A 19,147-nucleotide genomic window follows, 5' to 3' on the forward strand; every position below is an offset into this window, starting at 1 on the left:
CACAGAACAATAAGTTTAAATTCATGCAGTATTTTTATGTTAATAAAAACAAGGGGCCCCTTATTTATATTTTGTGGGTCCCTCAATGATTATAGGAGGTCTGGGGTCACCGCAGCCCCCCTTCAATTCAAACATTGATTACAACATTATTGCTTTTGCAGAGCTGAAATTTAATTAAATCACGTGACTGTTGTTCATGTCATTTTCATTGTTTAGAGGTAAACTTTATGCATTTAAAATAACATTCATTTTGTTGTGCAAAGCATTAATGGCACAATTAAATCAGTCATTAAACAGAACATAAATAAACATTAACCGCATTTCAGATGTAATTTACTCTGATTGAATTAATTGATATAGGCTATATTTGACATAAAAGTTGCTCAAAACTTTAATTTATGTTCTTTTTCGCTCAAAAGATTGTTAGAAATGTAAGTGTCTACTGTATGTATGTGTGCATTTGAGTCAAGAAGAAACCATGTCAAAGACAAAAATGTTCTGTCTTTGTCAATATTATGAATTAAATGTGTGCACTCTTTCTTTGTTGAACATTTCATATTATGGCCCGGGGGTTAGGGTTGGGCCATGCATGTTAGATCATGTATTACTGTACAGTGTTATTGACGCCGCAATATTCCTGTAAGAATGAAGTCCTTATGAACTGTGAACAAGAAGTCCATCACATTTTGTTTTTGTGATCTGTGTATCGAGTGTTTTTCTGCAGCTGAAGACAGAAGTTGAGAGGCTGTAATTGTTCATTGGTGGGGTGACCGGATGTCATCCCCCTGCAGCTGTCTTTCATTACATGGACAGATGTGTTTTTCTGGCAACACATTTTTTGGGGAATGAATAGCTTTTTTTCACCCTTGAGAATAATGCGGGTTGGAATGCAAAGCAGTATAAAGTCTGTGTTAGAAAGTCTTAGTGTTTCACAACGGTAAGACACAAGCTACCCAACAAAGCTAAACGTTTTAGGAAAACTTTTAACTTTTCTCCTTCAAGAATATCACTTAAAAAATTCCACTCCCACGAAAAAAGGTAAGATCAACTTGTGATTCATTTAATGCTGACAGCAATATTTAAATTTTTCTTGTGATTATCTAATGCAAAAACAAGAACTATATTTTTATTAGTACATCCTAATGATAAATCTTTCATTTGACCTCAGAAAGCACGCAAGCTCTCGATCCGCCACTATGAGTTCTGCAGATTTCTCAAAGGGTCCATCAAAGGACATCAGTGATAAAATTGTGCTAATTGTCGGTGGGGTCATACATGAGACGTACAAAAGCACCCTAATGACCGTTCCAGGGTCACGGCTCGCCAAGTTGGTCGACACCGAGACGCCTCCTAAAGAAGTCTGTTTTGATCGTCACCCCGAAATATTCACCCATATCCTTCACTACTACAGAAGCGGAAAGCTGCACTGTCCCACCAACCTGTGTGGGGTTCTGCTGGAGGAAGAGTTTGATTTCTGGGGTATCAGCGTTGCAGATGTTGAGCCCTGCTGTTGGGTTGCGTTTCGAAAACATAGAGATGCAATGTAAAGCTTGGCTAAGATCGACCCTTCGGTGATGGACCAAAGAAACAAACCCAATAACTCAATGTTATGGGCGCTGTTTGATGACCCACTTTCATCTGTGGCTGCTAAGGTATTGTAACAGTGTTAGTTAGTGGGTTTGCCAAAGCAATAAAAAGTTTAATACATACTTTTAAATTTCAAAGGTCATGGGGAACATCATGTTTACCTTAAATGCACTGTAATGTAAGTCACATTGGATAAAAGTGTCTGCCAAATGCATTAAAGTTGTTTTTGTTTTCTGACAGGTCATCGCTGTTACATCTCTACTCTTCATCCTGCTCTCTATTATTACGTTCTCTCTTAACACCAATGAACACATAAATCCTGAGATCCTACACAATCAAACTTTGGCACACAACACGAGCTGGACAGAAGAAATGATTTATTATAGAAAAAATTCCAGAGTTTTTGGTGCTATCGAGATAGTGTGTTCGATATGGTTCGTCTTCGAGTTCCTGATACGTGTCGTCTGTTGCCCGAGCAAATGTCGCTTCTTCATGAACGTTCTGAACATCGTGGACCTGCTGGCCCTCTTCCCGATATTCTTTCACTTGTGTTCGGGGGAACTCTGTGTCAAAGTGTTGGGTTTCCTCCATGTAATGCGATGCATACGTTTATTGCGTGTCTTCAAACTGATGCAGCACGTGTATGGCGTGAGAGTCCTCATCCACACGCTGCATGCCAGCGCGCCGGCCCTCTGCGCTGTTCCATTGGCTCTGTTTTGCTGCACCGTCATCTTCGGTACAATGATATATTACACAGAACTATATGTAGATGAGTCTCACTTTCATGACATCCCATCCAGCTTTTGGTGGGCTGTGGTGACACTGACCACAGTGGGTTACGGAGACATGGTACCCATTAGTGTTCCGGGTTGGTTTGTTGCGGCTCTATGCGCAATGGTTGGGGTTTTCATCATTGTCCTACCAGTGCCAATCATCGTCAATAACTTCATCATGTTCTATTCATTGATCAAGGCAAAGACTCCAATACCCAAAATGAAGAAGTTAAATGTTGACCCTCCGTATTCCAGGATCTCCGCTTAGAGCAGAGTTGGGTATCTAAACATATCAGGGAAATGTACAGGTTGATATAAGTTGTGCTTTGGATAAAATATGTATTGAATTTAACCTTTTGTCCATATTTTACCCAACCACGAATTATATGCTGCAAAATGTTAAAGGGACAATAAGTAGGATTTACCCCCCATCTAGTGGTGAAATTGTAGTTTGCATTCAAACGAATAGTGCTCTCTAGCACCTCGCTTTTCCAAATGCGTGTTGCAACTACGGTAGTCGTTATGTAATCACTGATCTCCTTGTCCGTTTCAGCTGGTTCACGTGTTCTGAATGAAAACGTGTTGTGGAAACGTGTTGGTAGGCTAGTGCTTTTTGTCCCTCTCTGCTTTTATACTTTTCAGTATGGCGGAATGACATGGAAGCCTCCTTGGACTTACCCGTTCAATGTAAGTAAAGAGATGAAATTCTATAAGCTTACAAAGAAAAGTCAGATTATTGGCAGAGGTCATTTGACACCAACGAGGACATATTTATGAAAAAAGACATTGATTTTGATTAATAAAACACTTAAAACCCTACTTACTGTCCCTTTAAGTCCTAACCAGATCAAAAACTTATCAAACGTGTGCTGTTTGTATATATATATATATATATATATTTATTTATATATATATATATATATATATATATATATATATATATATATATATATATATATATATATATATATATATATATATATATATATTTATATATTTTTATATTGATATATATTTATATTGATATATATATATTTATATTTATATATATTTATATTTATATTTATATATATTTATATTTATATTTATATATATTATATATATATATATATATATATGTACTAAATACTAAACTTCAACATATAGTCAGTACATTTATTGCACTTTGGTGCAAATTACTACACACTGTATATCACTGTATATGGAAGAATTTATATGGAAGCATTTTTCATTTTAATAAAGTGTATCTATTTCATTGCTGAAAACAATGTTATTTTATGTATTTGGTATAATACGATGTGTTGCGTGGTTTATGTTTAAAAAAAAACATTATTTTACATACCGTACATTTTTGTAGCTCCAGATTTCACTCTCTTCCTGAAACGCATGGATTTGAAAAGCTCTGTGTCTCTGATTGGCCAGCTTATCTCTATGTTGTAATTGGCCTGAATACCTCTGATGACGCTCTTTACCATGTTTGAAGGATTCGCTCACAATGCAATTCTAACAGGTGTTAACTTACAGGCTGTGAGGAATTATGATAATGTCGGTCTTGTCTACGTCAACAATCCCAGGAAGTAAACTGTTGCCTACATTTCGTGTGTTTGTTGTCGTCTAAGAAAAGAGATTTACGTTGGAGATGATAACTCACGTCATCGTTTACTTTGGGGTTTGTACCTTTTGCATATCATTAACATGTACTAATACACACCAAAGAAAAAATAAAAACCTGAATCGATAGGTGCTCTTTAAAGAAATCTATAATTTTGTGAAACCTTTTCATATAAGTATGGTTATAAACAGGGTGCGATTTGTGAAAAAAACAGAGGGGGGGATGTTTTCATAGGCGGTGGGCACCCACCATATTTCGTCATGAGTTCCCATACGGAAATGTAATATATGACATATATGTCCCTATATCAAAACCGATCTTGGCATATATGTTACATATATATGCAATATATTAATATCACATATATAGATCCTCTGGATATATGAATATATAGGTTTAAAACATATATGAAATACTCATATTAAAATGTATATAAATACATATATTAATATCACATATATAGATACTCTTGATATATGAAGATATATGTTTTAAACCTATATGAAATACTCATATTAAAATGTATATAAATACATATATGAATATCACATATATAAATAATCTTGATATATGAGATATATTTTTTAAACCTATATGAAATACTCATATTAAAATGTATATAAATACATATATTAATATCACATATATAGATACTCTTGATATATGAAGATATATGTTTTAAACCTATATGAAATACTCATATTAAAATGTATATAAATACATATATTAATATCACATATATAGATACTCTTGATATATGAAGATATATGTTTTAAACCTATATGGAATACTCATATTAAAATGTATTTAAATACATATATTTAAAATATGTATATGTATGAATTCTTATATGGGTTTGTATTTTACAACCATATAAGATGGATTTTTACATGATACTGTATGCTCCAACCATATGATATCAATATGTTTTATGTCTAGATTTCTAAAACAACATAGCCTATATAGGTCTGTAAATATATTGTTTAAAAATTATTAGGGTCATAACATTATAACCCTGCCTAGTTTCAAACTGCATGCATTTGGCACAATACTATACTTTTATTATGGAGTTATACTCCATGGGGGCGGTTTCCCGGACAGATAGACTAGTCCTAGACTAAAACATTTTTAAGAGCTGTCCAAACTGAAAACAACTTGCACTGACATATCTTAAAATACATCAGGGCCCTTTGTTTTGCCTCAAAATGCATACAGGTAATGTTTTTAGTAAGGCATGTTTGTTAAAACTAGTTATATTTCCTAATTAAACTAAGGCCTAGTCCTGGATTAAGATAATCCCTGTCCGGGAAACCGCCCCCATATTACTCAATGTACAAGCTAGAAATTAAGCTCTGCACAGCACAGGTCTACTAAAGGGTTAATGGTGCCACATGGTGATCAACAGTAAAAATGACAAATTTGACCTCTTTGCAAAAGGAAAAACCACCAACATTCAAAAATGCATGATAACAAGGTGTCATTGCTCTGCAATCAAAAAATGTGGTTATAATGGAAGTCAATGGGGCAAAAACAGCCACTAACAATAAATGAGGAAGAAAACAATAATCAAAAGCCAATGTTTTTACTTTATATTTGACATGCCCAAGACTGCGAAAAAGGTTAAAAAAATCCAGTCTACAATCACTTTTTGTATTGAAAATTTGTCATTTAGATTTTCCCCAAATCCACTTATGAACTTGGCAATTAAAGAGTTAAAATCATGGAATTTTTGTAAAAATTTGGTAGTTTTGATCAGAACTGACTAACAAATTTATGCAAAAAAAGTGAAAAAATAATCTGATACATTTTTACAGATGTTTAATTTAGTGGATGTATTAAATTTGAACAATGCACAAGGGTTAAATTTGCACTGTGTACCCCTGCATAAAATAAAAACAGGAGGAATAATAAAACGAACACTGTAAAATACAAGCTAAACAGCGCCTACTTCAGTAACACACAAATAGCTTAAGTTGTTAGCCCCTCCCATCCAACTGCTGGGTGGATCAGTGGATAGCGCGGACGACTTTCAACGTGAGGACCCGGGTTCGAGGCCCGACTGGACTCATCAGGTACATTACAAATAATAAATTGTGTTTGTGTGTTAAGTTGTGTGAATGGGTTGTACGTCCTACCTGTGATCTGAAACATGCGAAAAATAGATAAAAACCACGGTTCAAATTTAATTATTTTATGATATATGATAAGTATATGTATGCAACATATATTAGACATATATGTGAAGTCATGTATGTCACATATATAAATAATTATATAGATGACATATATGTCTATGTATGTTTTTTGCACACATAGACATATATTTGTATGGGATAGACATATATGTCAATATATGAAATTGTTCCATTTTCGAATAGGTGTCATATATGGTTGTACATATATGTACATATATGTTTCTACTTTATATTACCATATATTTCATATAGGGATATTTCATATATTCACATATATTACATTTCCGTATGGGTTATTTTGTACCCACCACTAGTTTTTACTTTTTTGACTGTTTTCAGTGGTTAAGAAGAGCAATATGAGAGAGAAATTTGGTAATCATTGTCTGACCTAACAAAAATCCATTATAATATTATTATTATTTTTTTTATGTATTTCTAATTAAAATATTTCTAATATTCAGAAATGCGCTCTCCGCTCACGAGCTCTGATCGGAACAACCCGAACCTCACTGTCTGCTGAACTTGCGCAGAAACATCAAAATATAACCAGCTTTTTAAAATGGTTTTAAAACTTAACATTTAGACTATTTTAGCGCAAATTATGAGCTTATTGACGATTTTTTATCATTCTTGACATAATGCGTCTGTTCACAGCACATTTCAAAACATTTTAATTCATAAAAATAAATCATGAGAACATTAACTTCATCACTGCATTTGCAGGAATTGTAAAATCTTTTTTCTTATTAACTCATGAAGCAGCCTTACGCAATATTTTTATTCTAATAGCTTATCTTTCCCCACACATATGAACTGTGATCATGCACAACGAAAAACGCGTAAGAATTAAATCTTGAATGGCAAAACTGTATGGCACAATGTAGTGTCAACTTAAATATAAATATGAACAATGTCTTGATTGCAAAGTTAAACCATTACAGTAGAAACAGTTTTACTGCTGCTTTTAAAGTAATAATATTAACTTTACACCGCAATGCGGAGCTACAGTGAAATGATAGAAAAGACAGATGCATTATGTATAGTCACTTAGCCTCATTTGCGCAAACTGGACGCGCCCTCGCCTCGCTAAACGCCTCATCTGCGTGTAACTTCGGCCATTCTCAGTGGTGTGACTGGGACACTAACTCTGCTTGTCATCATAAACAGATAATCAGATTGTGATGTTTATTCCCGCTTTAATAATAAGCGGATGAATATGCTGCCTTATGCTGCGTTCCAGGCAACCCGTAACCCGTAACTCACGAGTTCAAAACCACGCCTCACGACTCTGAACTGGGAGTACATCGATCTAGTACGAGTTCACGGGTGGGAAGTCACGGGTTTGACTGCCGTTCCAGTGCACTTTCACCGGTAGAAGGTTGTAAAAACACGAGTTACGGGCTGCCTGGAACGCATAAGGTCGTGAGTCGTGGTTTTGAAGTCGTAACTCACGGGTTTAAAAACCTGCCTGGAACGCACCATTACACCGTTTCGACACACAGCTCCATAACCATCTCGCATGTGTTGATAGGCTACTCGTGAGGTGTAACCGGGTCTGTAACCAATCAGATAGCGCCGTGGGCGGGACATTGAGCAAGTCTGCATGCAGAGTGGTGAATACAGAGAGGCTGCGCGGCAGCTGTATCAGAGCCAGCCAAAGCAGCGCATTTTAAAACAAAATTGACTTTAATCAAACCACGGATCAGTGATAAGTTTTGTGATCCGTCTCGCCACAAGTGTAGTAGCACTGATCACTTTGAGGGGGGGATAAATTTATCCCCACCGGGGATAAAAATAATTAAGCAGAGGCAGGGATACATTGACCAGAAAGGGGGAAATCCCACGCATCCCCCCCGGCAAATCGCACCCTGGTTATAAATACAAAATGTGTTATATGATCATATTAAAGGCGGAGTCCATGATGTTTGAAAGCCAGTGTTGATATTTGAAATCGCCTAAACAAACACGCCCCTACCCCAATAGAATCTGGACCTTCTGTTGATAGACCCGCCCCACACATACCGCAACCCGGCATTTGATTTGATTTGATTGGCTATAAGTGTGTTTTGGTAGTCGGCCCGTCTCCTTTTCCAAACCGTTTTTCAAACATCGTGGACTCCGCCTTTAATATGCTACATAAAACATATGCTATATTCCTTTGTGTGACACTAGTATTTATTTGCGAGTCTGAAGAGAGGGGGGTACAGTACAGAGAGTACACAGAAGGATTTATAAAGATTTGGGGAGCACTGCTGTATACAACTCATCATCAGCGCCCTCTGCTGTTAGATTTGGTCAATTTCAGTTATTTTTGGCACACACACACACACACACACATATTGGCATGGTTTCAGCTGGCTAGTTTTACAGGGGTTTTGGTCATTCTTCAGCTGGTCTTGGGTTGGCAGAAAGATCAGCTAACCCATTAGATAAACCATCTTTAAAACCATTCAACAAAACTAAGGCCAATCTGGCATAGTGTTGTTTTAGCTGTTTTTTCAGCAGAGTTACCTGGCAAGGTTTAAAAAAAAACACACAACAAATCATAACCACGCAGCGAAAGTATGCATTAGACTCCAGAAGGTCTATGATCTATATAATTTGCCCCGTTGAATCTTTAAGCCTCTCAGCGAGTGGCAGAAGAGAGTTTGCACTCTCATAATAATGATGACTTGTTGGTAAATCATTGTGATTGGGTGAGTTTAACAATTGAAAAATATTTATTGGTGTATTAAATTGGCAAAACCATGGTTAATGAAAGGGTAAAGGGATTTGGCCATCTAGTTACTGGGTGTGGCTGAGGAGGACCTAATGCACTTTGTAGAACGTAATGATGGTAGGTGGTACAAACATTGTCTATTTTTTTTACATAAATATTATAATTAAACTGTTTTGAGTGGCGTTATATCAGTAAAATGTATTGTTTAACATTTCTCCACACAGCTTTGAGCAGAAGGTGAAGAGAGGAACAAAAGAGTGCTTCAATTTTTAAGGTTTGATGTTCTTCACTGTTAAAGGGATAGTTCACCCAAAAGTAAATATTCAGTTATCAATTTCTTTCTCTCATGTTGTTACAAACCTGTATAAATTTCTGTGTTCTGTTTGAGGAATGTAACCAAATTATGAGCCCCATTCACTTCTATAGTAAGAAAAAAATACAAACATTACTCAAAATATCTTCCTTTTTGTTCACCAGAACTAAGACATTCATACCAACAACATTTAATGAGTGGCAATATTCAAGACACAATTAAAAACCCATTTCTTCCAAAAAATATTTGACATAGATATTGACCGTATTTCTATCTCTTCTAGAAGAAGAATAAGACAAAAAAAATCATACTAACTCTTTCTTCTTCTCTCAACAAGTATTGTGTTGGAATAGTGAAAACTTGGTATAAGTCCCTTTTGTATATTGCCTCCCTATAACATATCGCTTTATTGTTTTTTAATCTTTGTTAGTCGCTTTGGATAAAAGCATCTACTAAATGCCTACATGTAAATGTGAGTAGATGACAGAATATTATCCCTTTAAGATGTTCCTGTTCAAATATACAAGACTACTTAAGTTCAGACTGACTTTTATTTGCATTTTTCTATAAAAAAAACTTGGTGCTTATTTGAAAATAAAGGAAATTAAAGAAAGAAAAAAATGCATGTCTTGCAAGCATGTTAAGCTGTAAAATACAAAATAACAACAGTGAGATATATTCTGTACAGCAAGAAAGTATTTTATCAAATAATTATTTGTTTTTTTTATTATTTTTGTACCAAAACGTACTGTCATTATACTAAAAATAGGAAGAAAAAAAATATTACAAAACTACCGAAACATTACCAAGCAGCATACATGGCACACTCTTTAAAAATAAAAATATGCTTTTAAATCTATCAAATGCAGTTATGTCTCTAATAATGAATAATAATGAATTTATTTTAGATACAGGCTCAGGAAAAAATGAAGGTTTGGTTGGTATTTGCCAGTTTTTCAGGTGTGGTTTAAGCAGCCAGGTAGACGGAGGACTGGTGCGTCACAGTGGACGGAGCAGGTGAGGAGGGCGTAACCGAGCTGCCATTCTCATAAGGTGGTGTTAGATGTGACAGGCACATGCACCCGGTATCCGTCAACAATCTTGCAATGTCATTTCTGAACCTCACACCAACCAGAGCGTAAAGCAGAGGATTCAGACAGCAACGTACGTAGGCTAGGCTCAGCGTGATGTTTTCCTCAAGTTGGATTGTGGTAAATTCGTCACAGGTTAGTGATGTCTTGAATATTTTGACTAAAAGCACAATGGTGTACGGTAACTGAAACAGCAGGAACAGTGCCACGAGCAATGCCATCAGACGAAGAGTTCTCTGCCTACGCCAGCCTTGCCCGCCGGCACGGACCAACACACGGCCTATTGCACCGTAACAAACTACCATTGCCACGCAGGGAATACAAATCCCTGCAATTTTTGCCACTTGGGCCCATAGCTTCCATTTACTTCCTTCATCTTCCCACACGGTCATGTCACACAAGGAGTTATTCGTACCCATATCTTTGCTTACAGATGAGAAGAGCAAGTCCGGCAGGCTCAGCACGATAGAGGTGAGTGCAACCCCAATCGCAGACAGCACCCCAGAATTCACCCTTCGCACGGCCCTGGTGCGAACCACCACCACCAAATAGCGGTCCACACTAATGCATGCCAAAAGCAGCAGGCCGCTGTAGGTGTTAATGGCATACATGCCACGGTTTAGCTTACAGAGCCCCTCGCCAAACTCCCAGCTGCCCATCAGAGTTTCGCCTGTCTGCAGTGGCAAAGTCAACAGGAGCAACATATCAGACAGAGCGAAGTAGAAAAGGAAAATGTCGGTCATGCAACGAAGACGGTGGTACAGCGCGGAGGTGGCAATGACCAGCCCGTTTCCAACTATGCCTATAAGGAAAACGATGACGAAGAGTGTTGTCTGGACAATCCTGATTGTCAACTCTTGCTTTTCGCTGGCTTCACATAGCTCAACAATGTCAGGTTCAATTGTGCTGTCGGTCGAGTCATAATCGTAATTAAACGGAGTTACATAATTGTCTGTGGTTAGATCGTAGCTTGCCATTCCTGTAAAACATAGAAGAGAAACAGAATATGTTTTAATGAGCTATAGGTTAGGTGTCAAATTGAAATAAAGTCCCTTAGTTAAAGACACACTATGCAGTTATTTTACCTTAATATAACAACTTCAAAGTTATTTCGGTGGTAAACAAAGTCAGAGCGCAGCCTGAAAACCACGCCCACCGGGGAAAACCGTCTCCATTGACTTTGTATTGCGAGAGGCTGCCTCCTTGTCATTTCTGGCTTATAACAAAAACAGAATAATGTCTAAAAGCTGCTGTGTGACAATATGTACAGCTAACAAGCCAAAAAACCCAGAAATAAGTTTTTATAATCTGTCGAGCCGTAAGACCCAGCCTTTAAGGAAAAAAAAGTGGATCGCCGACTACGTTTCCCCCTAGTGAACGCAGTTCTACTAATATGAGCACTATGAAAAGTTGCCTGTTTTCACTCTTGTGTCTTTAAACGCTCGTTTTTTGAGGTCGATAGCTTATAAAAACTTATTTCTGTTTTTTTTTTTTTTGGCTTGTTAGCTGTACACCTTGTCACACAGCAGCTTTTATGTATCATTCTGTTTTTAAGTTTAATCTGTAAATAAGTTTTTAAAAGCTGTCGACCCCAAAAAACGAGCGTTTTAAGACACAAAAGTGGAAAAAGCAAACTTTTCATAGTACTCATAATATGAGTACTATGAAAAGTTTGCTTTTTCCACTTTTGAGTCATATTAGTAGAACTGCATCCACTAGGGGGAAACATAGTCGGCGATCCACTTTTTTCTCCTTAAAAGCAGTTTTTTACAGCTCGACAGCTTATAAAAACTTATTTCTGGGTTCTTTGGCTTGTTAGCTGTACATATTGTCACAAAGCTTTTAGACATTATTGTCTTTTGGTCTGTTTAATGTTTGGTCTGTTTTTTGATCATGTAACATGTTGCTTCATTCAGGTGGCAGAGGCACTGCAAACACACAGCGCAGACGTCATCAAGATTTGAGCGCGGTCGTTGGCTCCTTACGGATGCATTTTGTTATCTAAAGAATTAAAATTGAATCACACCAGCCGCATTTGAGGCGTCAAATTGACTTAACATTGACATCGATACCAGGGCTGGTCTGAACGCAGCATTACACCTCCAAACTCTTCAAACTAGTACGCTAATGTGCAGTTAAAGGCGGGGTGCATGATTTTTGAAAAACACTTTGGAAAAGGGAGTCGTAAGTATCAGCAGTAAGGGGCAGGTCTATCAAAAGAAGGTCCAGATTCTATTGGGGTAGGGGTGTGTTTGTTTAGGTGATTTCAAATATCCTTTCAGAGATCATGCACACCCCGCCTTTAACCCTCGATGTGTGAAAAAGGTATGTTTAAAATTGTGATGTCTGGATATATTAGTAGATTTCTTGATTCATTTTTTAGATACAACATGTAATACAAAATGTAATGCAAAATCGTTCCTTTAATAATTTTATATTAACATAATTTAAAAGTTAAAAAAAACTCGAAAAGTGTAAATCATAGCCAGTGTTTTAATTATGTCAAAGATTATGGGGGGTTCCCTAGCTAAGCACCTCCCCCCGGCCAAGCCCTGTCATTATAGGGTTGCTGTAATTTCACAAAGTAAGATGTGATCCTGGATAAACATTTTTTTTTGTTGGTCCTGGATCAATGTTTTAATCAAAGAAACCCCGAACTATTTTTACCCCTCAAATTAGTGTGAAATAATAGTTTGAGAAGAATATTTTAAAAGCCCCTAACCCAATCCTAAATCTAAATAAATCTCTCAATTCTTCCAGAAAACAGTGTGAAACATACTTGAGAGTTTACATTTATACAGAAATCTTTTGAATTAGTTTATTGCTAAATTAGGACAAATAATGGACATTTTCACTTTGTGGCAGCGCAGCATTATCATTTTAAATTCATGCAGTATTTTAATTTTAATAAAACATATTTTGTGCTTTATAGGGGGTCCCTCAATGCTTATGGGAGGTCTGGGACCACCCCCTCCTTCAATTCGAGCACTGTTTACAACATTATTGCTTTTGCAGCGCTGAAATTAAATTCAATCACATCACTGTTCTTCATGTCATGTTCATTGTGGTAAACTTTATGCATTTAAAATTACATTCATTTTATAACATAATGCAGCTATGCATTAATGCCACAATTGAGCCACATTAAATCAGTCATTAAAAAGAACATAAATAAACATTAACCCCATTTCAGATGTAACTTACTTATTGAATTAATTGATAGGCTATTTGTATTTGACATAAAAGTTGGTCAACACTTTTATTTTCATTCTTTTCGCTCAAAAGATTGTTAGAAATGTAAGTGGCTAAGCCCTATTCGGACAGATTAGTTTTACAGGGGGACCTCTGAGAAAATCGTGCTTCTCAGAGGTCCTCTGTGTTTTTAATCCCGTCCGAATCGGCCATGTCTGTGTTTTTCTCTGACGACCTCCGTAAGAATTCCAGAGCAATTTACCTACTGTTTTTCGCCGAACTCAGAGGTCCTCTGAGAAATTTAATCCCGTCCGGATGCAAATGTCTGTGTTTGCCCGCAATATCTTTTGAAAACGCGGTTCATTTCGTGTTTTGGCCAACGTGATCTGCCCTAAGGTCTTACTAATGCGTCCCATTTATTCAGATATGGATGTTTTTTCGCATTCGGCAAAATAAAATAATTAAATCAAGACGAGCTGAATATCAAATACTTTTAAGACTGACCACTGTAATATCAGTAACGTTATAAGAAACTCCGTTCAAAGTTGTTCAACTCCGGAATGTTAATGTTAATTAATAAAGATAATAAATTGTTATTAATCATTATTTCTTCATTTCTTTGGGTTTATTATTAGCAGACAGTTATATAAAACACGTATAGGCTAACGTTACTTTAGTAGGATTTGTATATTTTATTTTGATTTGTTAAAATTAAATTATTAAATTACCTGTTCTGTCATAATTTTACATTTAAAGCAAAATATTAAACATTACAAATGTATCCAGAGCACGTGCTCTTTTGAAACGCCCAAATGCATGAAACAGACACTCCCATCTCTGGAATAGCCTGCATCATTTTTAATCCCGTCCGAATCGGTACATAAAATCACAGACGTCCTCGGGGACACGTTGAAACTCAAACGTTGTTTGGAAAACTAATCCCGTCTGAATAGTGCTATGTGTGCATTTGAGTCAAGAAAAAAACCATGTCGAAGACAAAAATGTTCTGTCTTTGTGTTCTGTTCATTTTTATGAATGAAATGGGTGCACTCTTTCCTTGTTGAACATTTCATATTATGGCCCGGGGGTTAGGGTTGGGCCATGCATGTTAGATCATGTATTACTGTACAGTGTTATTGACGCCGCAATGTTCCTGTAAGAATGAAGTCCTTATGAATTGTGAACAAGAAGTCCATCACATTTTTTTTTGTGATCTGTGTATCGAGTGTTTTTCTGCAGCTGAAGACAGAAGTTGAGAGACTGTAATTGTTCAATGGTGGGGTGACCGGATGTCGTCCCCCTGGAGCTGTCTTTCATTACATGGACAGATGAATAGCTTTTTTCACCCCTGAGAATAATAGGGGTTGGAATGCAAAGCAGTATAAAGTCTGTGTTAGAAAGTCTTAGTGTTTCACAACAGCAAGACACAAGCTACCCAACAAAGCTAAACGTGTAGGAAAGCTTTTAACTTGTCTCCTTCAAGAATATAGCTTAAAAAATCCACTCCCACGAAAAAAGGTAAGATCAACTTGTGATTCATTTCATGCTGACAGCAATATTTACATTTTTCTTGTGATTATCTAATGCAAAAACAAGAATTTCAAATTGTATATTTTTTATTAGTACTTCCTAATGATAAATCTTTCATTTCTTAGAAACAAGCACGCAAGCTCTCGATCCGCCACTATGAGTTCTGCAGATTTCTCAAAGGGTCCATCAAAGGACATCAGTGATAAAATTGTGCTAATTGTCGGTGGGGTCATACATGAGACGTACAAAAGCACCCTAATGACCGTTCCAGGGTCACGGCTCGCCAAGTTGGTTGACACCGAGACGCCTCCTAAAGAAGTCTGTTTTGATCGTCACCCCGAAATATTCACCCATATCCTTCATTACTACAGAAGTGGAAAGCTGCACTGTCCCACCAACCTGTGTGGGGTTCTGCTGGAGGAAGAGTTTGATTTCTGGGGTATCAGCGTTGCAGATGTTGAGCCCTGCTGTTGGGTTGCGTTTCGAAAACATAGAGATGCAATGGAAAGCTTGGCTAAGATCGACCCTTCGGTGATGGACCAAAGGAACAAACCCAACAACTCGATGTTATGGGCGCTGTTTGATGACCCACTTTCATCTGTCGCTGCTAAGGTATTGCAACAGTGTTGGTTTGTGGGTTTTGCCAAAGCAATAAAAAGTATAACACATGGTTTTAAATGTCAAAGGTCGTGGGGGACATGTATACCTTAAATGCACTGTAATGCAAGTCATAATGCATTAATTAGAAATATTAGAATAGGAAATGATAGACCAAAGTTGTTTTTGTTTTCTGACAGGTCATCGCTGTTACATCTCTACTCTTCATCCTGCTCTCCATTATTGCGTTCACTCTTAACACCAATGAACACATTAATCCTGAGATCCCGCACAATCAAACTTTGGCACACAACACGAGCTGGACAGAAGAAATGATTTATTATAGAAAAAATTCTGGAGTTTTTGGTGCTATCGAGTTAGTGTGTTCGATATGGTTCATCTTGGAGTTCCTGATACGTTTCGTCTGTTGCCCAAGCAAATGTTGCTTCTTCATGAACCTTCTGAACATCGTGGACCTGCTGGCCCTCTTCCCGATATTCTTTCAATTGTGTTCGGGGGAACTCTGCATCAAAGTGTTGGGTTTCTTCCATGTAATGCGATGCATACGTTTATTGCGTGTCTTCAAACTGATGCAGCACGTGTATGGCGTGAGAGTCCTCATCCACACGCTGCATGCCAGCGCGCCGGCCCTCTGCGCTGTTCCATTGGCTCTGTTTTGCTGCACCGTCATCTTCGGTACCATGGTTTATTACGCAGAACTAGATGAGTCTGAAAATTACTTTCATGACATCCCATCCAGCTTTTGGTGGGCTGTGGTGACACTGACCACAGTGGGTTACGGAGACATGCTACCCATTAGTGTTCCAGGTCGGTTTGTTGCGGCTCTATGTGCAACGGTTGGGGTTTTCATCATTGTCCTACCAGTGCCAATCATCGTCAATAACTTCATCATGTTCTATTCATTGGTCAAGGCAAAGACTGCAATACCCAAAATGAAGAAGTCTAATGCTGACCCATATTTCAGGATCTCCGCTTAGAGCAGAGTTGGGTATCTAAACATATCAGGGAAATGTACAGTTTGATATAAATTGTGTTTTGGTCCCCCCTTGACTGATTCTTGCTCCCCCCATTTGCCAACCCATTAAAAAAATCCTTTATTAATCTTTGTTAATGCCAATACCGTTTTTCTTGTTAGTTCATCGTGCATTAAATAATGATCTTTTGATTTTAAATATATATTAGTAAATGCTGAAATAAACTAAGATTAATTAATACTGTTGAAGTATTGTTCGTTGTTAGTTTATGTTAGCTAGAGGCGTCATGCAGTTTTTTGAGCCAAGTATGCATGCAACCTCCAAATCAAAGAAGCTCCCATCAATCATTTCTTTTGTCTTTTGGTCATTTAATATGCACAATGCTATCAGTTCTGTGCTCCATCCTTGTAATTTTTTAGAGATTTATAGTTTTTTTTTAATCATATTACATGTCGCTTCATTCAGGTGGCAAGCACTGCAGACGTCACCAGCATTTGAATGCGAGCACGGGCTCATTGCTGCTGCATTTTATTATCTGAATAATTAAAATCTAATCAGAAACACTCATAACACTTCCAAACGCGAGTACGGTAATGTGCTGTTAAAGGTGGGGTGCATGATTTTTGAAAAACACTAGGGAGTCGGGCGGAGTACCAAAACACACTTGTAGCCAATCAGCAGTAAGGGGCGTGTCTACTAACCGACATCGTTGCCTGGGTTGCGTATGTGTGGGGCGGGTCTATCAAATAAAAAGGTCCAGATTCTATTGGGGTAGGGGGGTTGTTTTTTAGGTGATTTCGAAAGTCAACATTGGCTTTCAAAGATCATGCACTTCGCATTAAACCCTCGATGTGTTAAAAAGGTATGTTTAAAAATGTGATGTCTTGATATATTAGTAGATTTTTAGATCAGTGGCGGCTCGTGACTGCTCATCCGAGGGGCGCAAATTCAAAGTATGTGTTCGGAGTGTCATGTGTGTTGCTTGTGTTTTCAAAATATGTGTTTGTTGTGTTATGTTAACCATGCACATCATGTGTTTTTTGTCAAAATAAGTGCCTGCTGCACACGTGTCAAAACCGTTTATGATAAAAGAGACGCTCACGTTCACAAAAATCATGCAAGAAACTCCCTTGACACTAAACTCTGATTACGCATGAGATTATGCAAGTATCTGGCAAACGCAAACGTCTTTTTTATCATAAACTCTTTAGGTGCGTACTTCAACAGGCACTTATTTTGACAAGACACGTGATACACATAGGATCACTCGACGCGCAGAACACATATTTTAAAATTACGAACCACACACATTATGGGCTACATACATGTTGTGATGAACTTTGCATGGAGTGCCCTCGAAAAAAGAAGTCACCGGCCGCCACTGTTTTAGATTCATTTCTGGATACAACGGCAGACTTCACATACAGTATGGTAAAATTTTATGCAAAATGCGTTCCTTTAATAATTTTATATAAACACATTTTAAGTTTTTATTTGTAGTAAATTAAAATTGAAAAAAAGTGTAGATTACAGCCAGTGTTCAAATTATGTTCAGATCCCCACGGCCAAGCCTTTTCATTATAGGGTCGCTGTGATTTCACAAAGGAAGGTGTGATCCATTTTTTTTCATGTTTTAATCAAATGAAAAAAATATGTTGGTAAAACTACACGCCAATTGAAAAAAAAGAATTAGTGAACACAAGAGCTCTATTCGAAGAAAATACATTAACTAACTTTAAGTTTTTGTGGGATATAGAAAAAGTTACATGCCACTGAGAGGCGGAGACATTGACTGAGAGGCGGAGACATTGACATTGACATAGACATTTTAATGCATGCAGTATTTTAATTTTAATAAAAACCAGGGGACCCTAATTTATATTTTGTTCTTTATAGGGTGTCCCTCAATGCTTATAGGAGGTCTGGGATCACCCCAGCACCCCTTCAATTCGAACATTGTTTACAACATTATTGCTTTTGCAGCGCTGAACATTAATATCAACCACGTGACTGTTGTTCATGTCATTTTCAGTGTTTAGAGGTATATTTTATGCATTTAAAATTACACCATTTTATAACATTATGCAGTTGTTGTGCAAATGCATTGATGGCACAATTGAGCCACATTAAATCAGTCATTAAACAAAATGTAAATAAACATTAACCCCATTTCAGATGTAACTTACTCTGATTGAATTAATTGATATAGGCTATTTGTATTTGACAAAAAAGTTAGTCAACACTTTTGTTTTGGTTCTTTGCCCTCAAAAGATTGTTTGAAATGTAAGTGGCTACTGTATGTATGTGTGCATTTGAGTCAAGAAAAAAAACATGTCAAAGACTGTTCTGTTCATTTTTACAAATTAAATGTGTGCACTCTTTCCTTGCTGAACATTTCATATTATGGCCCGGGGGTTAGGGTTGGGCCATGCATGTTAGATCATGTATTACTGTACAGTGTTATTGACGCCGCAATATTCCTGTAAGAATGAAGTCCTTATGAACTGTGAACAAGAAGTCCATCACATTTTGTTTTTGTGATC

The 19,147-nt window shown here is 37.1% G+C and overlaps 2 protein-coding genes and 1 pseudogene across 3 annotated transcripts; 2 read left to right on the forward strand and 1 right to left on the reverse strand.

The window, feature by feature from the left end:
- Positions 1-910: 910 nt before the first annotated feature.
- LOC135740393 (voltage-gated potassium channel KCNC1-like) lies at positions 911-3,217 on the forward strand (annotated as a pseudogene).
- LOC135740394 (voltage-gated potassium channel KCNC1-like) lies at positions 916-18,985 on the forward strand. 2 transcript variants are annotated; one of them, XM_065258724.2, is made up of 3 exons: positions 916-1,038; positions 15,138-15,624; positions 15,810-18,985. In XM_065258724.2, exons 2-3 carry the CDS (start codon positions 15,169-15,171, stop codon positions 16,605-16,607), a joined length of 1,254 nt encoding a protein of 417 aa, XP_065114796.1. In that variant the 5' UTR covers positions 916-1,038; positions 15,138-15,168; the 3' UTR covers positions 16,608-18,985. The 2 variants fall into 2 exon arrangements, with proteins under 2 accessions (XP_065114796.1, XP_065114795.1); XM_065258723.2 differs by lacking the exon at positions 916-1,038 and adding an exon at positions 12,717-15,000.
- Positions 9,729-11,666, reverse strand: LOC135740588 (C-C chemokine receptor type 7-like). The gene is made up of 2 exons (XM_065259052.2): positions 11,376-11,666; positions 9,729-11,269 (listed from the first exon to the last, which is right to left on the reverse strand). Exon 2 carries the CDS (start codon positions 11,265-11,267, stop codon positions 10,167-10,169), a length of 1,101 nt encoding a protein of 366 aa, XP_065115124.1. The 5' UTR covers positions 11,268-11,269; positions 11,376-11,666; the 3' UTR covers positions 9,729-10,166.
- Positions 18,986-19,147: the final 162 nt, after the last annotated feature.

This window comes from Paramisgurnus dabryanus, chromosome 22 (assembly GCF_030506205.2).
Source record: "Paramisgurnus dabryanus chromosome 22, PD_genome_1.1, whole genome shotgun sequence".
In the NCBI taxonomy this organism is placed as follows: domain Eukaryota; kingdom Metazoa; phylum Chordata; class Actinopteri; order Cypriniformes; family Cobitidae; genus Paramisgurnus; species Paramisgurnus dabryanus.